A 20,865-nucleotide genomic window follows, 5' to 3' on the forward strand; every position below is an offset into this window, starting at 1 on the left:
AACTCAACTGTGGTTGCAAACCTCTCGATTCTGCTAATTCTGTTGATCTCAAGTGAAAATTTTCCTAATTTTCTTTTGGTAATGAACCAAATTGGCATTTTTGCCTTGTTTGCTCGGGGTTCTCTCATAAACATGTGTTTTGAGATTTTTTTAATACTGCCTGAACCAGTCTTTGCATGCTTTTCATGAACACCCAGGAGGAGGGTTAATCACCCCTTTGTTGAATAGTACTTATTAATTGAGAAACACTGGTAAAACATTTTCATTTTAATGAAATAAAGTCTATCTTTTCACGAGTGCATTTAAAAACACTCTTCAAACTTTCTAGTGTTTGGGGTTTTTTTCTTTAAATTTTGTTTTGTCTTCTCTTTATAGCTATATACAGCTTGAGCAAAAAGCCTGAAGCAGCCAGTTGAAGTTTAAAATGAGTGCAGGGGAAAAGGAGTGCTGGGAGGATGAGATAGGGAGTGTGCTATGAAGTTTCATAGTTTTATTTAAGCTTCTTCTGTTGCTTTGCAGTGTGTTGGGAGGTCTTTGCTGCATCATGGTTAAGAAAGGAATTCTATTTCCATTGCCTTCTTGTAAAAATAAGAATAAACTGCTGTGTGTTGCAGTATGAGCCAACATCTGAATTCTAGCAGTGATGACAAGGAGAGTAATAGCTTGCATGAGATTAAGAAGAGACAAAGTGAGAAAGTAGAGTGAGAAATTGCCTCGATCAGGGATTCTGAAAGCATAGTATACTTCTGCCTACAAGCCAAGAAAATAAATGAATGTCATTATGACAGCCCACTAAGGATCTGTCCCCATTTCTCCACTGCCACACAGCTTCTCTGAGGCTCTGAGTACTTCTCTGTGGCCAGTGACTTCAGGCAGTGTGATATTTCTGTCGTGATACTTTGGCATTGGCTTCAGGTTCCTACCTTACTGAGAAGAGCCAGTAAACTTCATAGCTGAAAGGCAAATCTAATTCCTAAAACAATCTAATGCCTAAAACTCCCCCCAGAATCACAGAATTATTTAGGTTGGAAAACACCTTTAAGGTTGCTGAGTTCAACCGTTAACCTAGCACTGCCAAGTCCACAAGTAAAGCATGTGCCACATCTACATCTGGAAGAGCAAGAGCCTTCTTCCCTTCTTCTGTGAAACAAAGAACAGATTAAACAATTTTACTTCTTAAAATGTATCATTACTCCTTTCTGGGACATGCAAGTTGAGATATATGTATCAACATAATTGTAATTGTGTCGACATTTGCCTAATCTAACTTGGGGAGCTTGTCACTTGTTTATAATTCTGATTTTCAATGTAAGTGACAGCAAAGTGGCACACATCTATTATGGCTTAGATTTCAAAGTGATAAAGCAACACAAAGAAATGCTCTGACAGAGAATTCAATGTTTCTGTTCCTGGTATTGCATTGAGCATAAATAAGAAAGTACATTGGCTGTAGACTCTCTTTTGGAATTAAGTTGAGCAAATAGAATTAAAATTCAAATATATGTATATGTAAGGGGTACTAGATCAGAAAGCATGTGAGCAATCATTCTTCTGTAGACTACTGAATATGGTACTGGATGATCTGGATTCTGAACTTTACTCTGCAGAAGATGACTGTATTTTAGTTGATAACTGATTTGAAATGGAACAGAAACACTTATTTGGACAGAAGCTGACACTTCCGTAGTGAACACATTAGCCACCAGTCTACAGAATAATTTTATCTCATTTTCTGGTGAAGTAAAATTATTTTCTATCTTCTCTGTTTTCCTCAGCTCATAATGTATATGCATACACACGCAGAATTGGTGAGGTTTGGGCTAGAATTGTTCCAGAAAGGTGGAAGAAATTGAGTGAGGCAGAGGAAGCAAACCATCAAACCCATGCCACTTGTGGATGCAGCAGGCAAGAGGGAGAGCACAGCTGCTCCTGCTGGGTCTAGATGGGAAAAAGGCTGCCATGGCATTTGTAGGAATCCTTTGGGGTGGAGATTAGAATAGCTCAGGGACTGATTAGGACTCAGATCAAGATGCAGGCAGACTCCCTGAAGCTACACTGTGATTCCTGACCAGGCTTAGTGCTCATGCATAAGTGAGTAGCAAAGACAAGTGGGTAGTTCCAAGGTCACGCTATACAACATCTTGTCTACTTGTAAGATTAGATTAGCAAAGTGTGGTTTCTTAGGATTCCTGTTTGTATTTTACATAACCACCACTTATATAAATATATAAATATAAACTTTTGTATAAACATCTTTTCTGTATATTTATTTGCAAAGAAAATATTTTGGATTTATAAACCCAGAATTTTGTGTATGCTTTCAAGATTCCTTTACATATTATTTGTCAGTATAACAAAATTATGTATCTATTTAGAGAACTAAAAAATGCAGAAGCAGAATATACTTTTAAGGGCATTGAAATCAAGTACTTCTTGCTGAGATAAGAGGTAATTTTCTCATTTATAGCTCTTCGATGTACTGACCAGCCAGCCACTGTTGGGCTGTCCCCAATAACTCACTATACAGAAGTCTCTATTACACTGTAATTATCTGTTTATTAAAAGCTAAAAGCCCAGACTGCCATATAGAGCCTCGATTACTTAATATCTGCTTTAATTAACTTTTCACATTCAACTAATTCTGGAACAATTTGATAGGCTTGTTATCAAGTGTGCCAGACCTGTCCTTCCACTCTACATTTTTAAAAAGAACACAAAATTCAGAACTTGCAGAGGAATGCTTCACAAGAGCTGCCAGTTTCATGAAAGTTGAAGTCACAGTTCTCTTCTGTCACAAAACTTCCTCTGCAAACCCAGACGTACCCAGTAACATTTTTATTGTTTAGGTTCACTATTGTTAGAATATTTATGTCACAGTCCATATGTTGCCTAAGACCGCAAGTCTTCCCAGTTAGCACCTTTTTTCTTGTTGGAAGACACAAGGTATGCTTTGGGGTTTTTTTCTTCATGTAGAGTTTAAAAACAGAATGAAATGTTTTTGCACTTTGTGGAATATTAGATAGCAGGAAGGAAAACCACAGGAAAACTTAAAAAACCCAAGAAAGTTTGAAAATTTTTTGGGTTCTTTTCCTACTGAAATGATATTTTAAGTCATGCTGAAAATTTTCATCCCTTCTAAATGAACCCTTTACTTAATATTTTCTTGCTGAAGAATTCTAGTATTCTCAGTCAAGTAAAATAGGAGAAGGCTGAACATACACACTTCGGAAATTATGCAAACTAACAAATGTGAAAACCATTAATTCCATGCCCTTCTATTTTTCAGTCCAGCTGACAGTATCACACAGTTCTTAAAATATGAAAGTTCAGTGAGTTTTGAGAGCACTTATTTTGCAGAAAGCAACAGTCTCTGACCAATAATAGAAAGAATTAAGCAGTATCTTGTTCAATACTTACAGACCAGGAATATAAGATTCATCTTAGTAAATGTGATCCTTATTTTCTCTAGAGTCTGGTTTGATACCACATATTCATCTCAAACTTTTAAAGGCTCAAACTATTTTTCTGTACCTTTTGCTTACCTTCAAATGACAGTTTTGACATATGCTTGAAATAACCTGGGTTTCTGCTTACACCAATTTACTTCTGACAGACTAGTTAGAGCTCCAGATTAATTTGGGATATTTTGGTAGAAAGCAATAAATCATCATTTTCATTCCGAGGTTCCTAATAATTAAGATGGTCCCTAGCACTATTTCCGGACAGGTTTGTTTGATTCTTTATTTGTAATTTGAAGAACTTCATCATGTTGACTGCTGCATAGCAGCTACCTTTTGTAAGACAAGGAGAAAAGTTTTAATGGGAGAAAAAATTATTGCATTAGATGGAAGAAAACTTTTCTTTTTAGCATACTCAGACATATCAAAACAACACTATTTTAAAACAGGATAAACTAAATAGTTTAATTCACACAAATCCAGTTGGATGGATTCTATTCCAAACGATAGATTTATTTATAATTTTCTGGAAATATCCATAAACTATTCAGATTTTTGGCCTCTGGAAAGTTCATCTTACCATTTCTGTCTAGTAAACTGAAAGGCATGAATCTTTTATTGTTGTGTAATTGTCCTTCTCTCCTGTACCAAATATTCTAGCAATAAAAGTGTATTTTTCATATTTTTCATTTTCTATCTTCAATAGCTGTGTGGAGCTAGAAATACAAGCTGTGTGAGGTGGGATTTAGCTCTCTGCCCTGTTAGGAGACTGTGCTCAAAATTAGGCCCCTCTGGCCAATAAAGACCAACAGAGTTGATAGCTGGAGTCATGTACAAGTCATGCACGAGTCACAGCTGCAATCTAAAGTCTCCCATTCAACATCTGCCCCGGACTGCCTTCACAGCTGCAGTCAGAAAGCTCAAGTCCTCTGTATTTCAGTCTTTTATTTTATTATCAAGCACAAATGTTTATAAATCTTGCTTAGTGCCATTCAGGCAAAATGCTGTGGTGCAAAACTGAGAGAGATCAAATGCACACCTTATCTTTACAGAGAAGTACCTTGCAAATAAATGACAGGCATTTCAGGACATCACTGAGATTCATTACCTGGATGATTTCTCATTTTCAGATAGAAATGAAAGGAAATTATCCAGTTTCTTTTTTTTATAATAACATCCAATACATTTAATGTCCAATTTTATAGTGCTTCTTGATTTATAGCATTTCCCAGGCTAATCGTGCTCTAGCTACCGTTACAAAAGCAGCTATCATGTTAACCCTTTCAGTGTGGGTGTGCCCCAAGAAATGTTTTCTTTGCTCAAAGATAATTTCATGTGTGATGTTGAACACCTCTGGGTTTGAAGCAGAATGCTTTTCTAATATGACTTCAGTCAGGAACTCCTGACCATTTGCTGTTTCTCGTAGTTACTACGCGTGATGTGCTTACATACCCACAAATCCAGAACTGGTTTCAAAGACCAACAACCAAAGAAAAAGTATCACATCTAGCAATATTTTTGTATTAAAAAAAGGCCTTTGACTCGGTTCTATCTCAGTATTTTAGTCTGTGCTACTACAGGGGATCAAGGGGAACAAAGTGATAAGCCAGAGTCTGATTTTCTGCTCTCTGTGACCCATGTCACAAGTAATCAATCCATTACAATACAAATTATTCAAATGCTAAATCACAATGATATTTAATGTGCTTGGTTAAACTTGAAATTACAGATGTTATTTATAGTGGCTCTATGTTCTACAGCTGAAGTCAGAACTCTGCCTTTTCCACTGTCTTCCTGAACCAGTTGTTCCCCACCCTGCTGGGTTACTGGGTAGACAGAGAGTGACTGGCAGCCATGCAGTTTCCTAAGTCAGTACCAAATTACTATTTTTCTGTTGTACCCAGAATATTGTGTGCGAACAGTGATGGAGCTCATCAATGAGATACAATGATGTATCTTGAAGATAATGCTCCTTCAATAACTCTGGGACAGTGTCTCCTCTGAGCCATTGTTTTGGGCTGTCCATGAACACACCAAAGCTTCTTTGTTAGTTTAGTTTTACTTGAATAATTTTCAAGGTGTTCTTCACAATTGTGAAAATAATTTTTTAAACAGAAAAGTAGATTTTGTGACCTGAGATTCTGCACATAGATCAGTAATATCCTAATGGTGAGGAGAGCCTCGGGGTCAGCAACATGTTTTCTTATGTATATGCCATTAGTGGTAAGGCAGGAATATTCAAACTGTCATCAGTATAAAAGATGCCAGGCAGAAGGCTGTCCTGTAGATGTTCACAGGAGCAGATAGTTGGCCAGCTAAGGGCATTATATTAAAAATAGTTGCAGCATTTATGGTTAGACTTGTTACATTAAATTACAACTGTTTCTGGATTTCAGAGGGGTTTTTTTAGGATTAAATGCTTTTCCAGGCAAAAAAAGCTGTGATCTGTCTTGAAAGCATGTCGGGGTGAAAAAAACCTCAGTGGGCTGAAGAGACTTGGCTGAAATTGGCCTCTACACAGGAGTGTTTATTGCAGTGTGATTTTAAATACATACTGTACCATGGCTAAAGAGCAAGATGACCCTGCAAGCCAGATCAAATTTTGTTTATTGGAACTATATTTGTTACTGAGAGGGAACACCAGTTAGGCTGATTATGACTATTCTAAACACAAAACAAAATAATAACTAGTACAGAGTGCACAGAAATACAACTGTGCTTGAAAATATCCTGCCTTTAATTGCACTGTTCATCTCTATGTTGTGGTCGCTCACAAATTACAGTTGAATATTCTGTTTTTAACAGTAAATAACAGATGCTTCACTTCAATGAGACTGTTTTCCAGGACTTTAGGGGAAATATGACCCAAAAGAATACAGTTACAGAAGAGAGAACCTGCTAAGGCCAGGAAAAAACATTCAGCTAAACCTTCTTTTCTAAACTGACTTTCCTTCTTCTTGACATTTGGTGACAGGAAAATATGTTCAAAGGAATACAAGCAAAACAATAAACAAGGTTCATAAAAATTCCTAAGTACTGAATTATGGATCATCTGAAGATATGTACACACACTCTTGGCTGGTACATTGAGAGTGTCTCATGGACTAGCCCTGTTTCAGGAACGATAATCCTTGTGTGCCCATGTGAAGGTGAAAGGAAAGCCAAGAGGTGTTTCCTTAATTTAGGAATAAATGAGAAGCACTAGAGATCGAGCTCTAGCTTGAATCTAGTTCATAAGGAATGGTTGTAAGATGTACTATCTCATGCTCTTCTGCATGAGCAGAGCAGAACTCAGCAATGCAGCACAATATTCTCTTACCTGGGCAACAGGATTGTTCTTCCTCGCCTCAGCTGACTGCAGCCTTGTTGCCCAGGTCACCTGTCAGGAGACCATTCTTTCCAGTGCCTTTCTGCAGCACACATTTGAACACAACTGAACACAGGAATGCTACTATAGGATTTGGGAATAATGAAAAGAATATTTTTGTTACTGAAAGAGTAGTGCTATAATCCTAGCCAAGATAGTGTTGTTACTGTGGTTGCTCTGTCATAAAGTTCTGTCTTTCAGTAGTCTATAACTAGTTGTTAAAGGGCTGAGATAAACACAGAATATTCTACCAACCAGGTTTTTGGTTTTTTTGTGGTAGACAGCCATAGTCACACACAGTCAAGGCACAGCATTTCATCCCACCACCCATCTACATCCCTAACAAGACATTCTGGTAAGCATACACACTGCCTTATAAGGCCTTTGATATTGAAACAAACTATTGGATACCGAAGGAACCAAAATCACTCATGAAGAGTGAGATGCTTTTGCTGAGAATGTGAGTTCAGTCAGCCTCGGTCATCCCCCCAAAGATATAGTATGCCAGGCCTCAGTATTTAGAGAAAGTTAGATGTTTGGAACTGAAGTTTTAGGTGAACTAGAAATGGTGTGATTTTAAGGGCAGCCAGGCACACAGACGGGTCTTTTCTAAAACAAATTTACTAAAAGCAATGGCCAGCTAGGCACAGTAGTAAAAGTTACTGTTGAATGCTGCTTGGTATTTATTTACAATACGGAATTCAATTCTTCCTATTAACTGAAGAACTGCTGCGAAGAGATGCACAGAGAGTCTGGCAATCCCTTGATAAATGTTTACACAAGAGGTGATGATAAACAAACAAGACATAATACCTAGCACAAGGCTTTTGTAGGACATGCTTTATTAACAGCTTTGAAATTTTGCTCTGTCTGTCAGGAGAATCCTTTATCCTCAAACCTCTCATTGCAGATTTACTGTAAAATGTAGCTCTCTATTTTTAATCAGAGTACGGGGAATGAAGGGAATCATATATCCAAAAGCATTAGCAAGTAATTCTCAACATCTCTGAAGGCACATTTATTGAATACTTCAATTTGACTGTGGACTTAAATGGCTATCTCTGTTTTGTTGTTGATGTATCACAAAATTATTCTCACTCACTGATCCAGGCTTATTCATTGTCTGCCAAGAACTGAATATTGTACTCCTTCACATGGGGAGTAAAGGCAATTTTTTTTCCTGTTACAACTCTCAGATAAGCCAAAAGACAATGTATTATTTAGGAATGCGGTACAGCCAGTTCTGCTCTCAGCATGGCAGCTGATAATGCCGTAAACACCGTGCATGTGTCTCTGTGCTAGGAAATGCACCAGTTACTGCACCAGACAACTGGGAACTTTTAAAGAGGACCTTATTTTCAGAAAGGGAACATTCAACACTCCCTGAACTCAGAGTTTCAGATGTTTAGAGAAGAGACAGCTAAAATAAATAAGACATTTCCAAAAGTGCGTGTTTCATTCTTTTATAACAAAGTTAAGAAATATTCATTCTTTGCCAAGAATTTTAAGACTCATTTTGAAGGCTGCTGTGTATGAGTAAATGCAGTAGTAAAATGAGAATTATTGGTATGGATTTCTTTTAAAACTGTGTTTTGACATATAGACACATGTGGACATAAATTCTATGATTAGCAGGTGATATTTCCATGGCTTTAAGACTTTCCAAGACTTTTCCTAGATTCAAGATAGAGTTTAAGTAGGAATATATGTTTTAATATAATTAATTTGTTAAATAAAGGGAAGTAGAATTCTTAACTTTAATAAACTTAGTGAATTACTGGGGTCTATTTAAGCTTTTTTTTTTTTTATAAAAGCTCTTAGCAGTGCTAGTTTCTTGTGACATAGCTGATTGATGTCACTGCACTAAATGGGAGATGGAAGTTGAGCCTTTTTTGGTAGCACGTGGTTAGTTTCGATAGTGTGTCTTACTATATGTTTTAGCAACAATTTGCAAGTGTTGTATAAGCCATGCATATTCCTGGAATAAATCAACTGGTAGTTATCTCTGAGGACACATCCTAATCTTGTCTCTGAAAATAGAGTGACAGATTATATTTACATTATGTTAAATTTTAACTGAAAAAGAAAAGTGCAGATCTGATGCTATTGCTGTGAGGAGAGGGGGGAAGTTATGGAAATTCCAGTTATTATGGAGACAAAGTTTGATTTTTTCAGAAGAAGTTTCATTCCTACTCTTATTTTAAAATTGTCATTTTTCTATTCCCTTATATGCCAAGAGTCCTGGTCACTGTTATGAGACCTTCACAATGTAAATCATGGAGAGTGCAATAAATAATTGAAAGATGGTATAATATGTAGGCAATAATATGCAGCAAGAAGGCTGTACAGTTCTTGAGTACTGTCTTCTGCCCTAACAGTGTAATGCATTATGGTAGAGCAACTGGTAAATGTATTGGTGTGAGTTCTTTCTGATTTATGTTATTTTCACATATCTTGAATTGAATGGATGATAGATTTATTTATGTTTTAAAACCAAACTGTGGGTAAGTTGGTCTGTACCATGTAAACTCAAGCATTTATCTCATAGGATAAGACTGAGTTGATTGAGCTTGAGGAGTTTAGAGTTGCATCTCCTGAACTAATGGTAGGAACTGTAGCCATTTCTCAGAGGGAGAGGGGACACAAAACAGTCTATGTAAGATTCAACCCATCCAAAAAGATTCAGAAATCACATGCTCCTCTCTATTAGTCTCTGAATGCCTCCAGTTCAATTAGATATATTATCTGGTGGATAATTATTTTATGATGAAAAATTGGCAAAAAAAGCACACTCAGCTTGGGACTGTTATTTGCTTGATCATGCTGTTTTTGATCATTCTCTCCTGAGAAGGTTTACCTATACAGCAACTTGTAGTTTATGTAGGGAAAGCCAGTGTAGTCACTGTGACCATTCATACATTTTTAATTTCCTGTAAGCACCTTATTTTGATAATGTGAATAACTTTAGTTGTTTAGGTTAACTGAGCTTTGGATTTGACCGATAGTGGTAGATCTGATTCCCTGAAGCACTGGGGAATCACATGGAAGAGTTTCAAACTGCCCCAGGATGGAGCCTGAGGTACGTTTGTATCAGCTGAACACAAAGGGCTGCTGTGAGACCAGTTCCCCTCTTCTGTGATTACAGCCGTGGTTACAGAATTTCCCTGGCTTCACCCCTTTTTTTCTGTAATTGATGACACATCAACCTATTCCAAAAAAATCTCTTCAGAGACAATCATATAATTTTTGTACTTGTAATGCAGTTTCCCTTGGCTTTGTGAGCTGACCCCTCCGAACTAGCTTGGAAAATACCATCTTTTTCTTCTAAAGAATCATGGGGATAGACGCAGCTCAGAATTGCTGTTCAGGTACAGCTGCCAGCATGCTGGGGTACTACACCAAGCAAGCTGGTGTCACTAGCAACAGCTCCATAACTTTCCTCAGCAAACTCACCTGCTAGAATCCATATAAGTGTCAACTGTCATGAATTACCACCACCTTTAAATACAATTACTTAGCAAAATTACTTAAGACTGAAAACACAAATGCTGGCAACTAAGGACAAAATTCCATACTGAGGTGTAATAAATTATAAAGACAATTAAGTATCTTCACTATAAGGAGAAATCAGGGCCTCAAGGTACATTTGTAATTAAAAATGTCTATTTAAAATTTTATCTCAGTTTGACCTCCTCATAATTTATGAAGATGTATGTTCCAATGTCAAGGAATTAAGTGGAAATTATGAACCTCATAGCTTTATAGTAAGAAAATCTATATCCTGGTTACAAAACCAATTCATTTTATTGGTAAAAATGTCTGGCAGATCTGATGGGATTCAGGGGAAATCCTCAGAGATGAGCATTTAAAATCAATACTGTCTGTGTCTTTGGTGAAATCTATTGTACAGGAGACTAGAGAAAGAAGCACATGCATTGAACAGTATAAACAGTTAATATGAGAGTCAGCCCCTCACTTGTGGTCCTGGGGGGCTTTGCGCCTCTGGGCAGCACTAAGTAGCCATTAGTAGTAGAAGAAATGCCATTGCATCCAATTCAATTGCTTGTTAGTGAAAGCACTTGACAATCTTCATTTAAAAATTCCCTAGAGAGCTAAACCAAGAGGGGCATCTAGTGACCCAAGTTCTTAGACTGCATATGTGACTACTGCTCACAGCCTTTTCCCTTACTGAATTCTCAGAATTATTCCTTATCTCCTGTTATAGAAACCCAGGCTCATTTGGTCCCCAAGATCTAATGAGAATTCTCTTCCTCACCCACATTTCTGTTGCGACACAGAAAAACTCTTGCTGACTGACAGTGAAAAAGTGGTAAATCTCAGAAAGATGACTGATAGTGCCAGAGTGTATCCAAACTGTAATGGCCTTGACTGACATTATGGGACATGAGACATGTCATGATGAATAATCAAACTGTCACAGAAATAGAAAGCTTCCACACTGTATATGGATGCCTGCATTTTATGTTTATCCAGTGCACTTGTACGCTAGTCCTTATTTTGTCTGCAAGTTTTATCTATGCTCTTTGTAAAAGCCCCAATTTGGTTATCTTCAGCTGCTATTTTATAGCAAGAGTCTGAAATGAAGACTTGTAATCAGGCATCATTTTGTAAACAAGGAAAAGATATGCTATATATAGAATAAATGATAAGGAATTGTGAATTGCAGGCCTATCTCAATACTGAGGTTTTCTGTGGTGATCTTGCAAATCACAGCAGGGAGTTCTGAATGGATTGCGAATTAAGCAGAATCAGTAACCAGCATGAGTACACTCATTATTAAAAGTTGGGTTTCGAAAAAGCACACTTGGAAGGACACTGCATTTAAAATAGATCCTTTTTACTCCAGTTTTCTATTTACCTCTCTCTTGTCATTTAACCTTCCTTGTCAATCATTGCTCTCTGTGAATACCAGTGATTATGAAGTAATTTAAAAAATAACATAGCGAAGAAGAATATATAAAATAGCATGTAATAAATTAATGCCTGAATAAGGCACCAGTGGAGGTAGATTTTTCCAGCATATTCACATTATAAACAGAAATACATGATTTATTACATGTTTGTGTAATAACTACAGATTTTAAGATGAGGGTAAAATCTGCCTTTATAGGTCTTTCTTCAGCAGTGAGGAGGACACTACTAACATTTATTCACAGTGTTCAAAGGAGCAGTAGTGAAACAAACTCTTAGGAAACAAGGATGTGTCTGACCTAGGTCTAAACTCATAACAAACTTGGAAAGAGCCTGTTCCTTGTGGTCTGGAGCCTCTTACAGGTAGCTAAATACTTCCTTTGTGTGTGTTAAAGCTCATAAAAAGCACATATGTAAGCATTAGAAAGTTGTAAGAATATAGTGATTTATCCTTAGGGATCCCATTCCATTTTGCTGGCTAATGCTGTACAGTACTAACCTGATCTGCAGCCAGGTGAGCATTGGTGTTGTGCCCCCCCCAAACACCCAGACTGTGAAGAACACGATCAGCAGGGCTGTGGTGAACATCATCTGTTTGGGCTGGGAGTCCGTGTCTCGAATGGCCAATGCAAATGCAATCGCACCACGTAAACCTGAGAAAAGACAAGGATGATGAACTTAAAGTGATGGAGAAACACAATTTTAATCTTTTCAGTCCAAACCCAGTTCCAAGGGCAGAAGAAATTTTCAGATCATAATTCTGCTTATAAAACACCGAATCGTGCTAACTGAAAGGGTGGGATTTAAAGCAGCAACTTTGCAAAAATGAACAATGAAAGTACTCTCATATTTACATAACAATCACACATTTGCTTTACATCCACTGAATTATTTGTCTTGAATAATTGCAAATTAAGTCGTAATTTGAACTTAATGCAGATTGAAAAAGAAATCTATATCCTGTGTTAAGTGAGACTACTCAAGAAGTCAGGAGAAAGTGAAAAAGAGGATTGCCATTAAAATCTGTACCCAAATATGCTACTCATTTCTTACTTGAAAATATAGAATATTTCTTTAAAATTCCTTTATAAAATAATTTAATGTTGTAAGACTAGTCAGAAAAAACATGACTTAAAAACAATGAATAGTTTTTCAAAGATGATTTTAAATGGCTAAAAGGGGAAGAAATTAATGTACTTGAAACATTATAATAGTTGTAGAATTATACACCCACAGAGACTGAATAAACAAGCAATTACAAAGGTGGTGAAAACAGCTAAATGAATTTTTTAAAAAAAGCCCCTTAGGTAGTAATAAGGTGACTAAATAGGTCTTCACAGAATGCCATGTTTAAAAATTGAGGGAGAAAAAGCCTGCTAGTGCCTGCAGCCCTCAGGATGCATAATACAAATAATACTCTATATTTTACAATGCCTTTCATTTATCTATTTAAATGCACTTTATTGTTTTCTAAAAAAAATCACAAAGTAAGTGTAGAGAGCAAAGTCATTATGTGTATACAATACACACTGAATGCAAAAAGTACTTTGCAAGTATTGAGAGATTAAATCTGGTAATCAAACCTCTTGTAAGGCACTGATGACATATGCAGAATCATTTAATTAACTGCTAAATGCAGCTATTTTTGGCCTAGAACTCCCAAGCTCTTCAAGATTACATAGCTAGAATGTGAATTATTTGGTATAGAAGCTGGGCAGTTTATCCAGGGAACAGCACAAAGCCATTTCTGCAAGGAAGAAGCAGACTGGAGGTGCACTATCTCAGTGGCAGCAGGTTCAAAACACTGCAGGCAGACATTGGGCTTGTCCTTGGCTTTGCTTTTCTGTAAAAGATGTCTCTGAGAATGCAGATGCTTTACTGTTTTCTTACAGGGGAAAAAATATCAGCTCATTTTAGACATGTATCTGAGGAGGGAATGACCCACTATTGAAATGGTCTTTTTTCAGTGGTTATAGTGGTAATCTGGATGATAAAACCAGCTACATTTCAGTGGAAAACAGTGCTGCTTTCCACAACTGCAGCACACTTTCCATTTTAAATCTAGAACATCTATTTTTGCAAGAGGGGATATCTATCTATTTATCTATCTATCTATCTATCCATCCATATCTATCTATATCTATATCTATATCTATATCTATCTATATTATCTATATCTATACCATCTATATCTAATCTATATCTATGTATATCATCTATATATCTATTAATTATAATATAATTAAGTGATGTTTTTGCTTCTTGAGCACTGGAATGGCTGTTCTTTCAGTTTAGAAAAATAGTGAGTGACTTCACTGCATTTTTCAGTTATAAAAGACTCAACATGGTCTAGAAGAGATAATTCAGTTTCAACTGAAGACATGTCTAAAGTAAAATAAATAATCACACTAAGCATTTGCTTCCAAGTAAAGCAGTGGGAAGCAGATGAATGCACCTAAAATGTAAAGACTCAATGAGAAGCAAGGAACACTACTATATACATCTATCTATCTATCTATCTATCTATCTCAAAATACTTTCCAGGTAGTAATACAAATGAAGGAAGGTAATTTTAACAACCTCAGAAAATGTTAAGGTACTGAAATAGACTGAAGTTTAGATTATATTTTCTGTAAAACTTCAGGGAAAAATGCTAACAAAGCCCAATGGAATGATTGGATGCAGTGGACATTGGTACTTCAGCTACACCTGGAGAGAGTGGTGTGGTCGAAGGACAAACTCTGATGAACCATTAGCAGAGATTCTCTCCCCTTATCTTTCAGAGATGCTGCACTGACAGCAGCTCCACATCTCTGTTAATCCATTCATCCCTGGGCTGTATCACAGATTTCCTAACAGTTTTTTGTATTTTTTTTTGTGCCAGCCATTAGGGATTCATCTTTAAGCAATATTTTTTTAATGTGCCAGAGCCTTCAAAGCAAACCAGCCCAGGGTTAAGCTCCCACAGAACAGAACCCATGTGCCCTGTAGGGCTGTTAGCCATCCTTTGCCTGTACCCCACACAGACACCTCTCCAAACCCAGCCCTTTGAAGAGCCTGTGAGGGCTGGAGTGTTTGTTGCTGGTGCAAAAAAAATCTGCCAGGAAAGAAAACTTTCTTTGGGTAGATCTGGTGTTTTGGTTTCAACTATAGTTCTCTACTCTTTTCTTCCTTGCTTTCTTTTCTATTTAGCTGATTTCTTTACATCTCTATGTTTCTTGGAAAGGTTCACATTGACACTTCCCACCTCCATGTCTGTATGAGTGTGCAGAAGTAAATGCCTGCACAACAGCTGCCTGTACACCAGCATTTTTTGGTTTAATTCTGCATTTATGTTCATCCTTTTCAGACTTCACTGCTGCTGTGTAATGCCTTATATTAACAGCAACCACCCCTGTAGCACTGTGTACCACAAGCCTCTCTGTTGCCTATTTATGTGCTGTAGAGAAGAGGAAAGCAAAGTAAAAAGTAAATAAAGACGTTAGAAGAGTGGAAGGTGATATAAAGTCAAAGACTTCAAAATGTTTCTTTTTCACATGAGTAGAGACTGCTGGACTGCTCACTTTAGCTGATGTTCAACTTAATTTGAGAAGCCCAGGCTTAATTAGTCCTTGTAGAGAGGACTAATCAAGTTTCCATTTACAATGGAATGTTATCAGGAATCATGATTAAAAACAGTTGTAGAAGTGAATCCACCCTCTGTAATGTATTGTTAGAGGAGTGGCAGAAGCAGATAAAGAATGTGATAAATCAAAATTCTACATAATCCACCTCCAAGCCTAACTCTTCCACCTTTTCTCAACTGTATTAATACTCATCAAAAAGCAGAACTTAATGACTTCAGGAGAGTTCTTTGCATAGTAAGGTATAATCAAATGCTAATCGACAATGTACTTGCCTGACCTTAATTGCTTTTCTCAGCAATTTTTCTCAGCAATCATTTTGGTGATTGTGGCAGTAAAACAAGCAGTAAATGTTTGGTGGATTTGGTAATGATAGCACAGAAAACAATACTAACCTCAAATGCATTGTTTTCTACACCTGAATGTGTGATGCTGTGGTGAATGAAGTCCATTTTCCCCTGTGATCAGCTAGAACCTGATGTTGTATCAGAACAATGAAGGTGGTAAAACACACGCCGAGGTGGTGGATACCCCATCCCTGGAAACACTCAAGGTCAGGTTGGATGGGGCTCTGAGCAACCTGATCTAGTTGAAGATACCCCTGCTCATTGCAGGGGGTTGGACTAGATAACCTTTAAAGGTTCCCTCCAACCCAAACTCTTCTATGAGTATTGCTACTGATCTTTTCTAGATAATGTTTTCCTTCAAACTCGAATTCAGTGTCTTGTTTACTCGTCAGAAATGTGTCTCTCTTCTGGCAGTCATTGTTCTCTCTGTTTATGACTATATGGAGTATGACCAGTTTATAGCACTAAGAATGTTATTGGTAACTAAGCACAAATCTTGGTACATCACAGAAAATAGAATTACACAGAAAATCTGTGTATGCTGTGTTCTGTGAAGTGCGCAGCTGCTGGCAGTGTGAGAGACAGCCTTTACTATTTTAGTTGCAGATTATGCTATTGCTTTATTATAATATAAAGATTTTTTTTCTACAAAATGAGGGGTTTTTTCTTTGAAAAATAGTTAAAAATTACTTTTCTGAGAATTTGAACATTTACATTTTAGAAGACTGCAATACTACTGTTTCAGTTCTCAGCTGCCAGATTGTCCTGGAAAGCTAATGTGTGTGAGTCCTGATGTTCAGCTTCTGGCTGCAGGCTACTTTCTGCTCCTTTTCCACGGAGAATGAAATTTGACTGCAGAAAATGAGGACAGAAAAGTTAAAGAATAAGAGAGATTGCAGAGGGTTTTTCATTCTATATTTTAGCTGATGAAAACCAAAAGCCAAAATGGAGCCCAGAAACTAGATACCAAATGATATGAAGCTATTTTTCATGCTTTTGTCTAGTTGGCCACCTGCTAGGCTTACTAGAGGGATCTATAGATACAAGTTACCCGTGGAACAATCGCAAGGGAGCAGTCGGGCTGAAAGTGCTGGATGTGTCATCATCCCTCACACCAGTCTTGCTGGAATTAGCTGACATTTTCAGTGGCAGCTTTTAGCAGAAGGATTAAATGGGTATAGAAATGAACTGCTGTGTTGCTCTCTAGAGAGTTGGAATTACACAGGCATAAATGAGGCCCCCTGATGTGGAGTACTCCTGATGAGGAAGCTTGAAATGCCGCACATTGGATTTCACTTGTTATCTGGCTAAATGGATCGCTGTACATCAAGGCTGCCAATCAAGAACTTTTATCCATAAAAATGTGGAATAAATTTTTGCATAAAAAGAAGGAAAATGAAGCAAGAAAGGTACTGAGTTTCTAATTTTAGAAAATTATCGCTAGCATTCGGGGGTCTGCATTTCTGTCTTTTACTGAACAGATATTCTTTGCTTATAAGTGAGTTTTTCCTAACTAGCATCATAAAGGCAAGTGGAATTATTTCTAGCTTGTACAAGTTAAAAAATATGGTATCTAGATGAGCTTTAACAGTTCAGGGGATGATGTTCAAATCAGACTAGAACATGGCTCCCTCTTCTGGATTTTTAATTTTTTTTTTTTTGCTATTCTACGATGTTAACAAAATCGATAAAATTAAATATCAAGCTGGAATACATATGAAAAAGTCTGTGGAATTAAAGTGTTCTAGTCTCATGTTTCACAATAAAACTGTTCCTGAAGTTTAAGGAATTGCCAAAGACCATGTCTGATCTGAGTATCAGTACTAACATTGTCCCAGTTGGATATTTATTTGCTGCTGTGTAAAATACTCTCAGGTATACTACAGGTGCCTCTAAAACAGCACAACATAAAAACATGGTATTCCCAAATCGTCATGGAAGTGTAGACAGATGGGGGGACAATGGATTGAAAGACAATGGCTTAATGGGCAGTGGGTTTCCAAAACATTAATTAAAATAGGTCAAGAGCACAGTGAGGTTGATCAGAATGCATCCATTTGCTTCAATACTGTGAAGAGATGACCTTGAGTTTTAAGATAATTAATTCTTTGTGATAGATGTGGCTTTTTCTAGTGATAGATGGTTATTTTTGTCAGTCATTAAATGTGGACAGGAAAAATACCAAAAATACCAAAATAGCTCTTACCTGAAAACATCATCATGTGCTGAAAGTTCCTGGGAATCTTTTGTTTTCGACCCAAATTCAAAAGGAAAGAAAGTGGGTATATGTTGGAAGCTCTTGCTACAAAAACTGCCACCTAAAATGTAAGATGTTGAGGAAAATAGTCGACAAACTACTGACAAAACCAGAATTAACTTAATCCAAATATTTCTCTAAAATTATTTTTAAAGTGTAATTAAAGAAATATGGTATTATTGTCTTTCATTTTTACGTGCCATGTCCTTCTGCTTCCAATAAAACTGTGAAGTGGCAGAGATTTGCCTTCCCCAGACATCCTTGTTTTATATTAATCATAATATATCTCACTTCAATCACTCTACTTCTACCCATCACATTAGTGTCACATGTGACTTCATCTTCAGCCCTTCAGGAAAATGCCCATCATCAATAGCAGAGACAGCATTGTCTCCTTGAGCAGGAATTTGCAGAGAATAAATGTGCTTTTAGACCTGATTATTACTTCCTTGTTTCCTGGCAATTCATATTGTCTATACCCAGCACGTTTTGCTTTTTCTTCCCCTTCTCTGTGGAGATTCTTCTGATGAAGTTCTTTATTACTTCTCTATGGAACTATCACAAAAGTTGCCTCAATTAGAAACATGAGGCCATTATCAGATTTAAAGAATATATATGCTTTTTGCACATTTTGCACATTTTTGCCCTCCCCTTGTCTTGTGGCTCTCAGGGCTCAATTATGACGCTCCCAGTCTGAGACATGCTGTGGACTGGAGGACAGAAGAAGTGTTTGAGAGGTGATGTCTGTAGCCTATCAGCTGCACCAGGAGCTCCCTGAAGCTCCATGGCTTGGGAGAACTGGCACTAGGAGCATCCAGTTCTCCTGCCCCTGCTTGGGCAGCCCCTCTGCAGGCTGCTGGCTCTGAGACAGGAGGGATAGAGCCAGGTCCCTGCACTGCTCTGCAGCTCAGCCCCATCCAGGGTGCTGCTCCTGCTGCCTCCCCATACCGGGACAGGGCTGGGGACACAGTGAGCTCTTGGGTCCTCATTGCCACCCAGCCCAACCTGTAGCCAAGGGAACTCTGGTGCAGTTCTGATTATTCGTTTCGAAATTGCATATAAAAGTTACTGCATGTAAACAGTATGATTCCAACTTTCAAAGCTATTATAGTTCATTTAAAAGTGATAAGCAGAGGGCTGCTGCTCTGAGCCAAAAAATTTCATTGCATAAATTGTCAGTGTGAAAAGAATCTATACCACTGTATAAGTAAGATTTGTTGGGAAACCATGGCAGAATTAAAGACACAGAGCTTTTTTTACCAGTCTCTAGGTACATGATGGTGTAAATAATTCCATATAGGCTAGAGATATCAAGTATAAAGAAGGAAAGATTTGAGCGAAGCAGAACTGTGTGATTTTTAATGACTTCATATCATTTAAGTAGTTGTGGGGAAGACCTGCTTATGGCACACATCTGTCTGGAGGCAGCTCTCCAGTTTGTGGATCTGCACTGGCTCCAGACAGGAAAAAAGGTTTTGTGTTGCATCTGTCCCCACAGATGTGTCCCAATACTGATCCCAATTTCCCACCCACTTGTAAACCATTGGCAGAAGTTCCCCAGCTTGTTTAAAGATATTTGCCTGTAGCAGAGGAGCAAAACAGCAACTGTACAAAGAACATGTGCTTACATGCATTGGGGCAATGATTAGGATATATGTAACAGATGATTTTACTTGGAATTGAGAAAATACTGATTTTTAGTATTCCAGGAACTGATTGGTTTGCTTGTTGACTTTTTTCACACGGAACATGCATTCTCTATATATATATATATACACACACACATGTGCAGAGATACATACTTCTTTAAAGCAAAGGATACAAGTGCACCAAATATAAAAAGAGGATTGAAGATGTGATTTTGAAATGTAAATAGTGCGAGTCCCATGTAACAGAAGATGACATTCTCAGCCAAAAAATTCATGAACTCGAACAACTTAAGTGAGAGAGAAAGAACATAATTATGATTCACGTCTATAACAAAGTACTGAATATCCCAGGTTCCCTTGGAACACAGAACTGTTTAGATGAACGGAATAGAAGTTGGTGCTACTTCAAGGGTGGATTTTAAACCCACCTAATTTGCTATACAGTATAACAAGGTGTCTTTTATCCTTAAAAATCATAGTTGCTTGCATGTTTTTCTCTGTATATGTAAGCTTGACATAGACAACTGGTAAAATACATAAACAGCAAGTAAGTTATATGAACTTCAATTCAAACTGCAAGGAAGCTGGGCGAATTTAGTTTCACTCATGTTTACGGGGGTGAGCCTGGGAAATGGCTCCTGGTTATACAAGTGGCTGTACATAATGCAGTCCTGGGTTATGGGTACACTAATGCCTAGAGAGAGAAAAAAAATCCTTAATGGACTTTTAAGGTGTCCCTTTAAAATATAGCACAGTCTTTCTTACTACCATGAATATTATCCCGCAGATGGAAACTCTTATTGCACTGTATGGACATCAATACAAAACTCATTTCAACCCAAACTATTTAAAATATCATTTAAAGGTATTATAAAATAAGCTTAAAATACATGATTAGGGTAGAATTTCTTCTGTGAAAAAACAAGCAAATCCAAAATATTTATTTGCCTTGAGGGTATATTCTTGATTGTATTTACAACTGATTACATTAAAACTAATAAAACAAATTTTCCTATTTAACTACATCTGGAAAAAATCAATCATTGCTGCCAAATAACCACAAAGAAAAAAAGGGGGCATTTCACTTCTGAAGTCACTTTTGAGCTCAGGATTCTACGCCAACAAATCCTGATGCAGAGTTAGGACCGAAGTTTGTCAGTCTATCTGCAACCAGCCATACATCACTATCCAGAACATTACTATGGATCTTACTATGGTTTTATTCATCCTCA

At 37.3% G+C, this 20,865-nt stretch overlaps 1 protein-coding gene across 2 annotated transcripts in view; it reads right to left on the bottom strand.

Moving 5' to 3' along the window:
* SLC9A9 (solute carrier family 9 member A9) overlaps positions 1–20,865 on the bottom strand; it is a 178,552-nt gene that overhangs the window by 59,052 nt on the left and 98,635 nt on the right. Inside the window, exons 10-12 of one of the 2 annotated variants that reach the window (XM_032119757.1) lie at positions 19,807–19,920; positions 17,934–18,045; positions 12,257–12,410 (exon numbers count right to left, since the gene is read on the bottom strand). In XM_032119757.1, the coding sequence (XP_031975648.1) occupies positions 12,257–12,410; positions 17,934–18,045; positions 19,807–19,920 (380 nt within the window). The remainder of the gene's footprint in view (positions 1–12,256; positions 12,411–17,933; positions 18,046–19,806; positions 19,921–20,865) is intronic. The other variant, XM_032119758.1, reaches the window with a different exon arrangement.

The sequence above is a fragment of the Corvus moneduloides genome, chromosome 10, assembly GCF_009650955.1.
Source record: "Corvus moneduloides isolate bCorMon1 chromosome 10, bCorMon1.pri, whole genome shotgun sequence".
NCBI lineage: Eukaryota > Metazoa > Chordata > Aves > Passeriformes > Corvidae > Corvus > Corvus moneduloides.